Source organism: Arvicola amphibius, chromosome 5, assembly GCF_903992535.2.
Source record: "Arvicola amphibius chromosome 5, mArvAmp1.2, whole genome shotgun sequence".
NCBI classification, from domain to species: domain Eukaryota; kingdom Metazoa; phylum Chordata; class Mammalia; order Rodentia; family Cricetidae; genus Arvicola; species Arvicola amphibius.
Window position 1 is genome coordinate 69,429,017 of NC_052051.1, and position 15,797 is coordinate 69,444,813.

At 36.0% G+C, this 15,797-nt stretch overlaps 1 protein-coding gene across 1 annotated transcript in view; it reads left to right on the forward strand.

Moving 5' to 3' along the window:
• Positions 1–15,797, forward strand: part of Elp4 (elongator acetyltransferase complex subunit 4) — a 100,186-nt gene that overhangs the window by 68,996 nt on the left and 15,393 nt on the right. The window contains 2 exon segments of the mRNA XM_038331411.2: positions 10,401–10,485; positions 15,577–15,765. Coding sequence (XP_038187339.2) covers positions 10,401–10,485; positions 15,577–15,765 — 274 coding nt within the window.

Here is a 15,797-nt window from a genome sequence, read left to right on the forward strand (position 1 = left end):
TTAAAGCAGAATTCTGAAAGTTACAGACTTATTATTAAATAATGTGTGAGATACTAAGAAGATTCACTTTCAGTCCTTACCACAGTAAGCTAATGAACAGATTGTAGCCTGTGTTTTCTTTAGCACTATCAAATCATTTTTAATTATTTAAGAGTTTATAGGCAGGGAGTTGTGAAATTAAATGACTTAAATGTTTTGTATCTGTTCTAGAAATAATCCCTGAACCTTTAGTCAACACTATTCAACTTAAGTCTTTTTCAGAACTCTTTCACTTTATTAACAGGTTCTCTACTCTATAGTCAGAGGCATAAAATGGCACATGGGCACTGTTTTAGTGTAAAGAATGACTACTATGTTTTGGGCACACTGCTATACATTTTATATTTATTACCTTCTGTCATTCTTAAGTTATAAGCAAATATTTCTGTTTTCCAGAAGATATTGACATACTCAGATCTAGCAGGGTCCCAGCTGAACTGTGGATCCAGGAATAACATGTTGGATCTCTTTGTGCTTCATTCCTTTTGAAAGCTTTGGTGTCTCTCCTTTTCATTGTTTTGTTGTAAACAAAGCGTACTAATGAAGGAATAAAAGCTTGTTTCTGGTTCTGGCTTCATCCTGTTGTGCTCTCGGGATCCTCTCCTTGACTTCAGTGAAGTCAGTACCCTCATGAAAAAGTTGGGGCTAAGAAACAGAAGTACCACACATTTAACCATATTACTTTTGTTACTGTTAATTTTGAATCATTTTGTCAATTAATAATAGTTCCCAACTTTGCCTATTGAACTAAGCACACACACACACACACACACACACACACACACACACACGCACACACGCACGCACACATAAGCATGTGAGCAAAAACTTTTAATACCTGCATTCAGTTCTTTCTAACTTAGAATTCTGTGATGGCAGTAACTCTTACTGTCTTGTTCACAGAATGCTCAGCCATATCAATGTAAACTGTGAGCTGGGGCCACCATCCACTTGGAGACTACTTACTTAGCATCAATTCAACCCTTAGCACCACAAAATTAAATAAAGCATGTATAAAGGATAGTGTGACTAAACAAAAACCATTTATCATTTAAATTGACATTTATTTTAAGGAGCAAACATTTTTTTATGCCAGAAAACATGAGGTTTTTATGCATTTATTCAGGTAAAGAGAGGAAGGAAGAAGTTAACTTTAGTCAAATGCCTTTCAGGAGGGGTACTGTCCAGAAATTTGACCTTAGTCTATTCATTTAATTTTACCAACAGCCTTTTGAGCTAAATAGTATTAGCATAGTTTATGGGAACTAGAGGACAGAGGCGCTAGGTAACCTTACTGTTGTTGTAAGTTGTAAGTCACTAAAGGCAGTGATTCTCACCCTGTGGGTCATGACCCCTTTTGGGGTTAAATGACCTTTTTGCAGGGGTTGTATATCAGATACTATGCATATCAGCTATTTAGATTATGGTTCATAACAGTAGTAAAATTATAGTTAGGAAGAAGCAAAGAAAATAATCTTGTGGTTAGGGGGTAATCACAACCGAGGAACTGTATTAAAGGGTCACAACAACCACTACACTAAGGTAACATCCAAAACCATGTTTGTAAAACCTTCACGTTGCTGGAAATGTGCAGCTAACCAAGCTGAAGGGCCTAAAATCTATACTTCAATGAACTATGAGGATGTAGTCAAATGGTCTTTAAAACATATAATTGCTGGAATGTTTTTTGAAAGCTAGCAGTTTTACACAGAATAGGAAAATTTATAGATTTTAATTACCAAGGCAGTATCTCATTTCATAATAGTTAACTGATAATTCATTTATTTCATATTAAACTTAAATGCTTAATTAAATATAATTAAACTTTAAACATGTAATTAAATTAATTTTGAATACGGGTACTTTACCATGTGAGATTTATTTTAATTTATGAAAAGTGTATGCTCATTTCACTGACATGAACTTTACTGGTTCATTTATAAAACAATAAAGCCAAGCCTTATACTTGTCTATACTTTTCCTATAATTAAGACTAGAGGATATAGTTGTATCTCTCTACCATGTGTGAGATACAATATGTAATTTCATAATTTCTAAAGGCACCATTGATAATGTGAAAAATTTCACAGCAAGTAAAACTGAAGGTCATTTGAAATTTGCAGTAATTAATTTTAAATTATTGGTAAGTTTATGTATAGAAAATGTTCATATATATACTATAAATTTTTAATTAAAGCCTAGGCATTAAAAATTTGACATATATCACAGTATTGTTAAGATTGCTTTAGAGAACTGGTACCTACAGTCCCAGCACTGGGCAGGTGAAAGGAGAAGATCAGAAGGAAGATCCAGGATAGACTAAGACATGAGACACCACCTTCAAACCAAAAGGATAGCTTTGACAGTCCACTGTCTGAATGTCACAGCATGGTGATATAAGGATGACAAAAGCTCATTCTAGAATGATTCTGCAATGTTGATTTATTTTTTAATTGGATATTGTTTTGAGTTTAGTTTTGAGTTTAATTTTGACAGCAGATATGTCCAAGCACACACAGCAAGCAGATTTGTTTCCTTACTGAAATATACTGCCATTCCAAAGTTAGGGCAGCAGACAGTTTTCCTAATGATCATCATCAAAGCTAACATACTGTCTAACCTGCTACTCCCACTGGTATTCATTGCCTTTCTGTTCCTGTGATAGAATATCATGACTAACGCAATTTACGGAAGGCATTTATTTTGGCTTCTGGTTCCAGAGGGCAGCACGCATGGCTGCAATAGGCATGCTTCATGGCTCACACAGAAGCTAAGAACTCACATTTTCAACCAGAAGCACAAAGCAGAGAGAGTGAACTAGAAGTGGCCAGGGCTTTTAATCTACAGGCCCTCCCGTAGTGACACAACTTCTCCAGCAAGACTGTACCCCTATACTCTCCAAATAGCACCACTAATTGGAGACAAAGTGTGTTCAGATTAACTACAGTATAGGGTTAGTTCTCATTCAAATCACTGCCCTGCTGATTCTCAGCATCCTACGCAAACTTGCATGTTTAGGCCCTCACCCCAATATCTGGAGTAGCCTTCACTTGGTCCCCAGCTTATGGAACTATTTTGAAGGCTTTATGAAACAGGGTCTGGCTGGTGGAGGTAAGTTACTAGGAGCAGGCCTCAGAGGTTAGAGCCCTGGTTCCAGCCCCATGGTCTGCTCACTGCCACACATTTCTGTCACCATGAATTCCACCATGCCCCATGTCATGGTGAACTGAAATATCTCTGAAACTGTGATGTGTATGTGCTAATATAAGAAAATGCATGAGGTTGGGTGGTGGATAAAAACCAAAAGTTTTCTCACAGGTGTGTAGGCCAGAGACTCCAAAGACAGTGTACTAGAAAGGTTTACTGGGAAGTGAGGGCTACCCGGTGCTGAGTCTCTCTCATGCCTAGACTGAGATCCCTGGGTATTTGCAAGCAGGGTTGACATTTTGTCAGATGGAGTCAACAAAGCCAAACAGCAAAGAAACTTACAAAATCGAAACCAGCAAACAAAGTGATAGTCTATGAACTGTGAGCAAAAGAGAAAGAGTTGAAAACAGCTGCTAATGATAGAAAGTGGAAGTCGCACGGGGAGCAAAGAAGACACCATCCAAATCTCCAAAATATTGAGGAAGATTCTAAGCTGTGGCTTTTATGTATGCTGAAATGTGTAAATAATAAAAGCAAAAATTGACAAATGGCACTGTTTTAAAAAATATACTTATGGCAGTACATTGTGGCTCAGGCCTTTAATCCCAGCATTTGGGAGCCAGAGGCAGGTGGATCTCTGTGAGTTCAAGGCCAGCCTGGTCTGCAGAGCTAGTTCCAGGACAGCCAGGATTGTTTACAGAGAAACCCTGTCTTGAAAAACAAAAACAAACAACAAACAAACACACACACACACACAGTTCTGTTCTCCACAGACAATACAACAAGCCTCACTGCTTCAGAAATATGAGAGTTCACATCAGAGATATCACTTTTCAACTGACAGGTATTTAAAATAACACCCTGTGTTCGCTCTGATATGGAAAAACAGCCACTCATTACTTGTGAGAGTAAAACTTACTGAAACAATCTTAGGAAAAGGAATCAAAAGTTAGACTGTCTGCTGTCTTTTTACTATTAACCCATTTCTGCGAATTTATCATAAACAATGACATCAAAGATATATAGAGACATCCTCTCTCTCTCTCTCTCTATATATATATATATATATAATCTTTAAATTGCTGTAAAAAGAAAAAACCCACTGAGAACATTCATCACCATAATAAAAGCAGTCTTGATTGAATGATGGTGGTGAAGCTTCATTGAATTTATGTGCAAATGTAAGGATTGAATTGACTACAAATATCAGATATTGAACATTCAAGGTGCGTTGGTGCCAAAAAGAGTCATACCTGGCAGAAGCAATAGGATTAATGTTGTTTTATTGGGTGGAGAGAGGGTATGTTTACTTACATGAAATGAGGAGAAAGGCACCTAATGATGTAGGAGAGAAGAATGCTGCCATAGTAGAGCCTGAGAGAATCAGGCATGTGCACAGCTCAGGAGAGAGATGTTATAGATAGTTCGTGCAGCAACATGCCTAAAGATTGTGCAGGCGATGATGGGTGGCAATGATCTATTCCCTTTGGACTTTTTACAATAAAAATATCACAGACCAGGTAGCTTGAAGCAAGAAGTCTGCTCCTCATCATGCCAAGGATGTGGAAGTCCAAACTCAGGTTCTGGCAGGATTACACTTTAGTGAAGATTTTCTCCAAAGACAGATGCCAGAACTGTCAGTCAATTCACATGGCAGAAGGGGATGCAGCGTCCTTTTGGTCTCTTTTATAAGGGTACTGATCCCATTCATGAGGCCTTAATTCTCATGATCCAGTCACTTCCTAAAGATCCCACCTCTTAACATTATTGTATGTCAAAGTCAAAATAGGAATCTGGAGAAACAGAAATATCCAAACTACAACAGGTGGACAGATACATCTAAGAGCGAGTGTGTCTTCTGGATACACATAGGACTAGGTGTAGCTTTGATTGTTTCGATTTTCAGGTCATGAGTGTGATAAAAGAAAAGATACTGGAAGTTTGAATAAAAATGGAGATTCAGATTTTCCAGCTAACTCACTAGCCTCTTGGAATTCGTAGTTATTAACCAAAGTAGTTTTGCTGGAAAAACTTGAAAAAGAAGATGATAATGAAGGTACAGAATGGCCATGAAACAAAATAGTTCATTAAGATGCTACCAAATGTATCACAATAAGAGAGAAGATGAAGACACTGAAGAGTAGGGTGTCAGAAGGTCTGTGTTGACCAGGACTGGATACCCCACACTCTGTTAGGGCCTGGAGGAGACACAATCTGATATTTCATCTCAGTCATTTTCTGTTGTTTTTCATAAAGATCATATCTTCACTTAACAGTCTCCATGCCAAACGGAATTGCTTAACCATGGTGTGAAGTATTTTTCTAACTGTGATCCAGAGGTCTCTGCTGGTCATTGTTCATCTTCAGTCTTGAATGTGACCTTAGACTCTGCGTCCTTCTCTCTTAGTTGCGCTTCCCTAGTCAGACTCAAATTCAGTGTTAGGTGAAAAGCATGAGACGAAAAGTCAGTAAATGACAGCCTTCAGGGTAATCCTAATGAAATTTGTGACTTGAAAATTACTTGTGAAAAGACTTTACAATCTCTGGAATCACATGCAAATTATATGCTAATAGAACTTTAGCTCAACAGAGTATTTTATACAATTAGTTGAGACATGTATTGTGTCTTTGGCCTTATATAGGGTTGCTTCCTACTTGTCATAGTTGAGTCCTTGAACTGTACATGCAAATAGAGCTTTGGTAAGATAAACTTCATTTTCCCATTTACTTTCAAAATCATATCAAAAGGTGCTCATCTTTATTTTAATTCATTATAATTATGGATGATAATTTTTGAGAATAATAATCTTAATTTTCTGTAAGATGCTGTTTCTCTAATATTTCTACCAGGTTGTTAAACAAATATTAAAGTGACCAGAATTTCTTATTTTTAAAATTGTAGCAAATCACTTTAATGAGAAAAGGCATTCTGAACCATGTGATTTAAAAATCATGGTGGATAAGGGAGACAAGAAAAAATTTCAAGAAGTTGTCTATATCACACTTTGAGCAGAGTTGTTGGCACAGGTTGAACCAGAGCCAGTTCCCAAGCCTTGGTGTCTTGCTGCTGTGTGTGTGGTGCTGCTCAGTTATCAACTGGTATGAAGAGTTCCCTTGTCTTTCCACACTCCAAGTACCACCAAGGCACATTTGAGATGATTTCATGAATACAGCTAAAAGATCTCTCCCTACAACTGCATGCTGGAATGCTTCATTTAAAATGTTGTGAAGCGTGGCGGTCGGGCGGAGATTGGAAATAACCAAAAATAGCCTTGTTCGAATGAATCAGTTTTAATAAAGGGAGCAAGTGGGGTACACTTACAGAGCCAAGGTTCCAGCGAAGAGCAGAGAACCAAGTAGAAGGGAGGGGCCTACCAAAACCAGGTTCTTTGAAAGGTATGTTTTGCCCCTGGAGCGGCCACGCCCCTCAGACAAAGGATTGGTCAGCAGCCCCACACTAGTGTGAATTCACTAGTGTGAATGAAACCACACTAGTGTGTGTGAGCCTTTTAGACTCTCCATGCACCACATTCCAAGGCTTTAAAAAAGTTAAAAGAGCGAAGTTTCGCAGCTTTACAATATTTTCAGGGTTTTTGGTTGGTTGGTTTATTTGTGTTGAGACATGTTCTCAATATATAGCCCTGGCCAGCTTGAACTCACTGCCTCAGCCTCCCAAGTGCTGGGGTTAAAGGAATGCACAACAAAGCCCAGCAAATAATTTCATTTTGCATGCCATTTCTGTCACTTAGTGATGTGTAACCTTGGACAAGTCATTTATCCTGAAATGAGCCTCAGTTTTCCCAACCACAAAGTGAGGATGATGACTGTACGTCTGTCACAAGGTGTCCACCGAATGCTGGAACACCAAAGTTGCTTCAGGATTTTCTGTGTACCAAGCGCTTTATTAACTGATAAGACTAAAATTAGGTAGGCTTCTTAAATAGTATACCAAGAGTCTGCTTTCTGCCTGTAAATTTTTCACTTATCAACTACTTATTACAATTCCATATTCTATTTTATATTTGTAATTTATCTTTTAACAGACAAAATGTTACCTTTTTCAAGAAAAAAATTATCTATCTCCTGCTTACCAATCTTTTTTTTTAATTTGTGAAACTAAAATTAATTTTAAGTACTTGGTATTATAAGTTTCAAAATTAGTGCCAGAGCTAGAGAGATAGTTGAGTGGTTAAGAGCACCTGTTGCTCTTGCACAGGACCAGAATTTGATTCCCAGCACCTACAATTTGTAACTTCAGTTTCAGATAATTCAGTGCCGCTTTCTGACCTGCTCAGGCGCAATCATGCACGTGCAGTCAAAACACTTAAAAAAATAAAACTTAGAAATTAGTTCAAATAACTATTTGTATGCTTTATATTTCTATATATTGTGATAACTTTAGGCACATAGAACTGAAATTAGCTCATTTTAATATAAAAATTGTTGGTAGTTGTAAGGGTAAAGCAGAATAGTGGTTCAAAATGGGCCGCAATGGGGCTGAAGAGATGGCTCAGAGATTGAGAGCACTGGCAGTTCTTCCAGAGGACCCAGAGGATACAGGTTCAATTCCCAGCACCCACATGACAGTTCAGAACTGTCTGTAACTCCACTTACAGGAAATCCAACACCCTCACACAGACACACATGCAGGTGAGAACACCAGTGCACTTAAGTAAGGTAAATAATAAGTTTAAAAAGTGGGCAGTCTTTTAATATTTGAAATAGTCAAAACTTTGTTAAGTGTTTGGAAACAGAGGCTGAGGACATGGCTCAGTGGGTAAGGTTGTCCTCTGTGATCCACACACTCACTGTGACTCTCCCATACCTGAACTTGCTCAAACATATGCACACTTACTTATAGATTTAAAAATGCTTGGAAACAGTAATAACAAAGCAAGGGTCTTTTTTTGCAGACAAATTTCCTTCTTGTAAACTCTTATCACTAGACACATGCACACATGTGCACACACATGCATATATATACACAGAGAGAGAGAGAATAAAATTTCTCAGTGTTGGAGAACCAATGATAAAGCCAAAATTTCCAATAGAAATCGAAGATATTTTTATCAATATGTGTATATGTTTTTATAAATATTGAACAACAATGTGAGGTAACCATTAGTACTTACTATTTTAGTAAGGCCCAAATCCAATTTTAAATTATTTCATTTTATTCATTCAGCAGCTAATATTCATGATTAGTATACATAAATGTATTTCCTAGTTTTATTTTTACAAAAGATTATTCTCTAATAACTTCAATTAACTCAAGAAATTTATTACTTAAAATGTTCTAAGCATCATTGTCTAGTGGATTATTTTATGTTGATGATAAATAAGTAAAGTGATTAAAAGATATTGGTGTTATGCCTTTACTTTATTCTCCAAAATGAAACATTGAACAAGATCAAGGGGCAATATAAGGAAAAAGGGGTATGATAAGGAGAGAGAGAGAGCTTATGAAAGAGAGCTTAATACCTCAAATTTTTATGAACAGAAACAGTTCAATGGCAAAGAAAGTTGATTTTTTTGAAACAGGCAAATGATCTAAGTAAACATTACTCTTAAAAAGACATACAAGTAGACAACAAATCAATGGGGTAAAAATCTCAAATATCTAATAACTAATCATTACATTATTATGTAATCATGTATATTTTCATTCACTTATATATTATTACGTATATTAAAATCTTAATGAGATGTTGCCTTGCAACCATTATAATGGCTGTTATCAACAAAATAAAGGGCAAGTATTGATGAAAACACAAAAAAGAGAAATCTTTGTATGCTGTTGGTAGATGTATAAATTAGTATAAACATAGAAATCAGTATGGCAGTTCATCACAAAGTTCAAAGTACAACTATTGTATCTATTAGTGCTACTTGTGTACTTATATCTAACGAATGAACACAGTGTATTGAAGGGATAGCTGCATTCTCTGTTCATTACAGCCAAGATACAGAGTTAGCCTGTGTTGTCAACAGATAATGAAGAAAAATTGGTATACACACAATATGTAGTAGAATACTATTTAACCTTGAAAAGGAATCTTGTATTCTAGAACATGGATGAAGCGAAGGACATTCCCAGACACTCTTACAGAATTGCCTTTACATAGTGTTATTTATAGACATGTTCTTCCCATCACAGTAGAATATCATGTCCACCGTAGCCTGTGTTGTCCCAGAAAGGGTGCAGTAACTGTATGAGACACACCCGTGCTCGGCAGCCCTTCATCTCCTGGAGTCACATTTGTTTTGTGCAGAAAGCTTTTTTTTTTTTTTCTCGTGTTTACTCTGTTTCTGCAAGATAGGGATTTTGGAATCAGCAGCAGCTGTTCAGGAGCGTACACATGTATGGAGATGCACATGTATTTTTGCTGATTCGACTTCTATTGATGTTGCAGATTAAGCAAATGGGCTGCTACACTTCTTAACTTCACTCAGGAAGCAGGTTTCCTTCATTCTTTTTAAATGGTCCCTGAAATATCACACAACATTTACAGGGGATTTATCTCAAGTGTTCTTTTTAAGTCCCAAATGCACCTTAAAAATTCATTTTACTGTTTTTAAAGCAATAAACAATGCTTGCATCATGTGAGAAATAACTTAGGTGTCTTCCTAAATCCATGCATTTATTTTTGCATCTTCTTTGAACAAAGGAAATGGGTAAACAATAAATTTAGTAGATTATGCTGTTTGTCTTCACGTGTTCTAAAGATTCAAATTATTAAGTTATTTTTACCAGTTTATTCTATGAAAATTAAAACTTTGATGGAAGATGAGCTCAGGTGATCGGGACATTGATTTGGGAGTGTGTGACTTAGCAGTTCATTAACTATGTGTTAATTATGTATGATTACTCCTGAAAAGCTATGGTGGCTTCATCTTTTAGGTTGCTTCATTAAATCATTAATTTTCTTGGAGGTAACTAAGCCTGACATAATTAAGTCATCTCAGTCTCCACAGATTTTTATCCTCCCATAATGTCAAAAACTAAGCAATTTAATATAAGGTGATGTAACTTACTCCCTTTGTCCAGTGTTGTCTAAACGTTTTTAGATTGTCTGACATTAATTTGATGCATTTTCTTGTATATTTAAACACTCCAATACATTCATATTTTTACTTATTTACTTATTTTTATAGATATTTTACTCTCTTAGTAGTAAGCCCATTTATGTATTTGAACCACTTCTTACCAACAGTTCTTTGTCCCGAGGCTACATGAAGCTGCTTCAGTTCATTCAGAACATCATTCATACTGAAGGATTTGATGGATCTAATCCCCAGGTATGAATACTTCAACCTTCTTTAGTCATATATAGAATTTTGTTTTCAAATCTCTGGGGCATATTTGGAGAGCCTGAGAAAAATCAATAATGTACACACTGTTTTCACAGACATTGTAAATGGGTAGAAAGTATTCGTGTGTATTCAGAGTTTGTTTTTTTTTTTTTTTTTTTTTTTTTCGAGACAGGGTTTCCCTGAAGTTTTGGAGCCGTGTATTCAGAGTTTTAACTGGGTTCTCAGGATGCACACAAAACAGTCGCGTGCTTTGTCATTGCTGATTGTCCTTAAATACCTATTTATAGCTTCTAAGATTAATAACTAGTTATGCTTTTTAATTGCCTCTCACTACAAGGTTCATATTTTTCTTTTTAAAGTGTTCATATTTCTGTCGCTCAGTCCTTAATTCTAATTGTGTGTAAGAATTTTCACAAGATTTTATGCCTTGTTACATTACTTTTTGAATTGTTTCGCTGAATAAAAGATATATTTTGCTATATTTTATAACTGATATCTGGACCTCTGATTTTACATTTTATCCAAATTCCCACTACTGAAGATGTTCTACTTAGTTTAATTTAAACAAGTAAAGAAACTTTATTGCTAAACATCATGCCTTGCAAAAATTTGTCTTAGTGATTTTAACTGCATTTGACACTAAAGAATTTATATTATTGTATTATTTTAAGATACGTATGTTATTTTAATAAGTGTATCTCCACAGCAGTTTTTTTTTAACAAAGACATAGAAGCTAGAAACTAATTTTTGGCATCTTTCTATATTGGCTTTAGTTCATAGATTTTAAATTTTTTATCAGTTTACTTGCTATATTTAACAATTTCTCAATGGCAAAATAGATAATTTTTAAATTGATTTTATTGCCAGTTTAATAGCAGGCTTATAATATGTATGTGTGTCTGGAAAGCATTTAGTGTTTCCCGTCGTCTTTATGGTGACCCCTGGCATTGAATGCAGTTTTCCTCTTTTCCTTACTACTGCAATTTTTGCTCCTAGCTAAGACTTATGGGTGCCATGTCTTCTTTTGGTGCCACTGTGCTTCTGGAGAGGCAGATTGGTCCCTGACAGACACCTTTCCCCACTTGCAGTGGTAGCTATGGAAACAGGCATGTCATAACAGTTCCTATGGTGCAGTGTGCAAAGCTGCTGTTCTTGCAGAATGATGACACCTCTTCTGAAAGCAAGAAATTTATAAGACACAAAAAGTAGCAAGAAATCATATTCCTCTTTGCCAAGGAATACATGCATACGCCCCTTAGAAACAACCTGCTAAGAGTCCTTAGAAAGCAGCATTGTGTTGAAACACAATGAAGATGGTTCTTCGTTTGTTTGGGTTTGGAAAAAGCACACCACTTTCAAGAAATAATTGATTTATTCTTGAAAAATGATAGCAAATAAAATGGAGCACATTTGGTTCCCTGATGGTGAGAAGCAGTGTAACAGCTAACTTTCATAAAGACTGGGGTTAACATTTCTATAGTGAATAACAAAAATGCTTAAAGCTTTCAAATTAAACTTAAACGTACCAATAAGTCATTATAAAAGTAAACTTCCTGTTTATTAGAACTGAAGTGTAGTTACTAAGTTATAAAATCCTGAAGTGTGTTGCTTGCTGTGTTCCCTGGTCGCAGACACTGCAGACAAGTCAGGGAAGGCGAGCACCCCTAGGTGCTCCTTTTCAGCAGTAGCTTCTCCAGTTACAACGTTCTGATGGGGAAAGAGTCCTGCTTTCTACGGGAGGTTTCTCTGCTCTGCACGTTCAAATATATTTGAGTAAGACACTTAAAATATACTCTAAAAAGCAGACTATTACTTATTTATTATAATGTATAATTAACCTTGGTAGTAAGTTAAAGTGTATCGCTCATCTGTAAACATATGTGGGTGGACGCATTTAAAAATTACTTCATAACATCATTTGGACATTGTTTTTTTTTAATCTGGCATACTAGACTAAACGTTAAATATTCCTATGGGAATAAATATATTTACTGTGTAACTATCAGCTACATTTTTTAAAAAATTAACTTCTGAGATAATACAAGAGTGTCAGCTTTTGTTTCTGCAGTTACCATTATTTATGAAAATATATTCTTTATGTTGAAGTGTTATGTTCATTTTTATTCTAATGTGCTGTATACCAAACACTTGAAGGTTTTATCATTCATTCATTATTTGATTCAGTGTTTTCTTTCCTTCTGGGTATTAATGCTAGTACATGTCAGAGTCACTAAGCATTCATAACTCCTTATTCCATATCTAAAAGCATCTTTAAACATTTAGCAAGTCTTTTTGTTACAACAGTAAGTAGTAGTGACCTTGTGTTAAAAGACCAGTCTCCAGGTCTCCGAATGCTACTCTCTCCTTTACGTTCACATTTCATTCTCTTTCTGTTTTATGTGGCCTTTAGTTGGTTACTATTTTCTTGTCTTGGTAGAGCTGTGCTAGGACTTGAACTCAGGGCACTGCACATACTAGCCCACTGAACCATGTCTCCAACTTCTATTCCTTATTTCTATTTCATCATTTTATTGAGAAACTAACTTAGGCCTGTTACTATGAGATAACAAGTTTAGCAATAAACAAGGCCTTATATTTTTATCAGTTTACTTAAATTTAAGTTTTGTGTCATAAAGGAAGTATCATCTCACTTTTTTCACAGATACTGTACATAAATTTGCCAGGAACATACTTGTATTTCTTTTTCTTAATAATTGTAGTAAGGTTTATCTTGTTTTAATATGTGTGTACATGTGTGTGTCGTACGCATGCAGGCACACACACATGCACTTATAAGTGTGTGAATCTGTTGCCCTCAAAAGCTAGAAGAGGGCATCAAATCTCCTGAAGGTAGAATTTCAGTGGGTTGGTAACTACACATGCAGGTTCTGGGAAGAGAAGGAGGGTCCTCTGCAAGAGAAGCGCACACTCTAAACCACTGAATCCTCTCTATACCCTCCCCATATTTGTTCTTCTAATACCTGCCCCATGTATGTTTTAACTTCATTTTTCTGGGTGAAAACAAATTCAATTAAACACTTTTTATAGATCAAAATCCTAACATATTAAAAATAGCTGAAAACTTTCATCTGTACTAAATATATACATTTTTCTCATCATAGGTCTCTACACAACTCAGTATTACTATTTATATAATTTGATTTATATTGTATTGTGTATTATAATTCACTAATCCAGGAATGACTTAAAGTAGATGGGTAGATAGCTGTGTTATATGCAATTACTTCATTGTTGTATATAAAGGATTTGAACATAAATAGGTCTTAGAATCCAAAGCAATCTCCAGAGTGAGAGCCCCCAGGAATACCAAGAATAACTGTATATACAAAACCCTACACCTACTTCATAGTCCCAATTCATCATCTTTTTTTTTTTATTCCCATGCCGAGATACTTTTGTATCTTGGGCTTTCGAATGTTTAGATTCTTTTGCACTGTCACCCTTCATCAATAAATTCTGTTTATAAATGGATGTGCATATTCAATTTTTATCTTTTCTATTGGGAAAATAGATTTACTAAATTGAGAAAGCTCATCTAAACTGGCACATATCTAAAATCATGGCTTTAAGAAAGAACACCATAGCTGGGCAGTGGTGGTGCACACCTTTAATCCCAGCACTCGGGAGGCAGAGGCAGGCGGATCTCTGTGAGATCGAGGCCAGCCTGGTCTACAAGAGCTAGTTCCAGGACAGGCTCCAAAGCTACACAAAGAAACCCTGTCTCAAAAACAACAAAAAAAGAGGAAGGAAGGAAGGAAGGAAGGAAGGAAGGAAGGAAGGAAGGAAGGAAGGAAGGAAGGAAGGAAGGAAGCTTTATTTATTCCATCATAAATATAATAATGATCTTCCAAATACTTGCATATCCCATGTTTTGTGCACAGAAATATTGCTTAATTGTTAAGGAAAGCATTTACAAAACATTTGTTTAGTTAGAATAACCCAAATAGTAGAACTTGTAAACATATATTGTCGGATACTTATTGATCTTTTTTCTCTGTGTAACACTGGCCATCCTAGAGCTTGCTCTGTAGACCAGGCTAGCCTTGTACTCAGAGATCCACCTGCCTCTGCCTCCCAAGTTCTTGGTTTAAAGGTGTGTGCCACCACCACCCAGAGTATCCTTGCTTTTTAAAAATGTTTTATTCCAGAAAAAAAATTGACAACATTATTTTAGCCATAATAATCAGTTTCTAAGTGTTAAAGCTTTAAACTTAAATTAGGTCAGTAAAAACAATTTCATGAAAAAAACTAGAGACAAATACAAAGTATAAAACCAAAAAGTTTAAAACTTGTAAACACCTTTCAAACAAAAGCTCACACAGCAGTTGATGGACAGTTAGGAAATACAGACGTCCTGGCTTATTGGAAGAGGTGTAGAGTTTTATAATGCTGGGAATATTTGTAAGATTTTGAATTAACCTTTTCCTCTATCTTTGCCTCTGACATCTTAATATTGTTTTGAGGCTTTGCTATTATTATTGTTTGGGGTTTTTGTTTTGTTTGTTTTTTGGAGATAGTCTCACTTTACACACATGACTGCACTGGCACTTGTTCTATAGACAGCTCTAGCCTTGAGCTTGTGTTGATTCTGTGCCTCTACCTCCCAAATGCTAGGAATGCAGGCTAGACTACAGCACATGGTATTTATCTGTCGTTTTAACTGTCTCAAACATAATTCTTAGCATAGCCACCTCAACTTTAGACAAAATTCTAATTTGATTATTATCATGACCTTCAAATTTTCATGAAAATTATTCTCCATTTGTTGATAGACAGTGATTTACTGTGTTGCTGAGCTGGCCTTGAACACCCACACTCAGTCAATTGGCATGCACCAATGTCCTGAGTAGCTGGAACTGTTGGTGTAACACGCTGGCTTTGTTCGACTTTCTAATCTAAAGTATGTTCTTTATACTCTTCTTGCTGAGATTACATCAGTTTTTACCACGTCTGTTGTCTTCCTGATGCTGCGAGTTCTGATAAGAACTAGTAAATAAAGAAGTGCTATATTGATAAACTACTTTATGTATTTATTTCTTCTCACTGTCTTTTAGAAAAAACAGAAAAACATTTTAAGAATAGGAATTCAGAACCTTGGTTCACCGTTATGGGAAGATGACATTTGCTGTACAGAAAATTGTGACAACAGACACAGTCTTACCAAGTTCCTCTATGTTCTCCGTGGCCTTCTAAGAGCTTCACTGTCAGTCTGTGTCATCACAATACCAACACATCTGATCCAGGTAAGACCCTGTCTTCCTTATCCAGTGGAGAC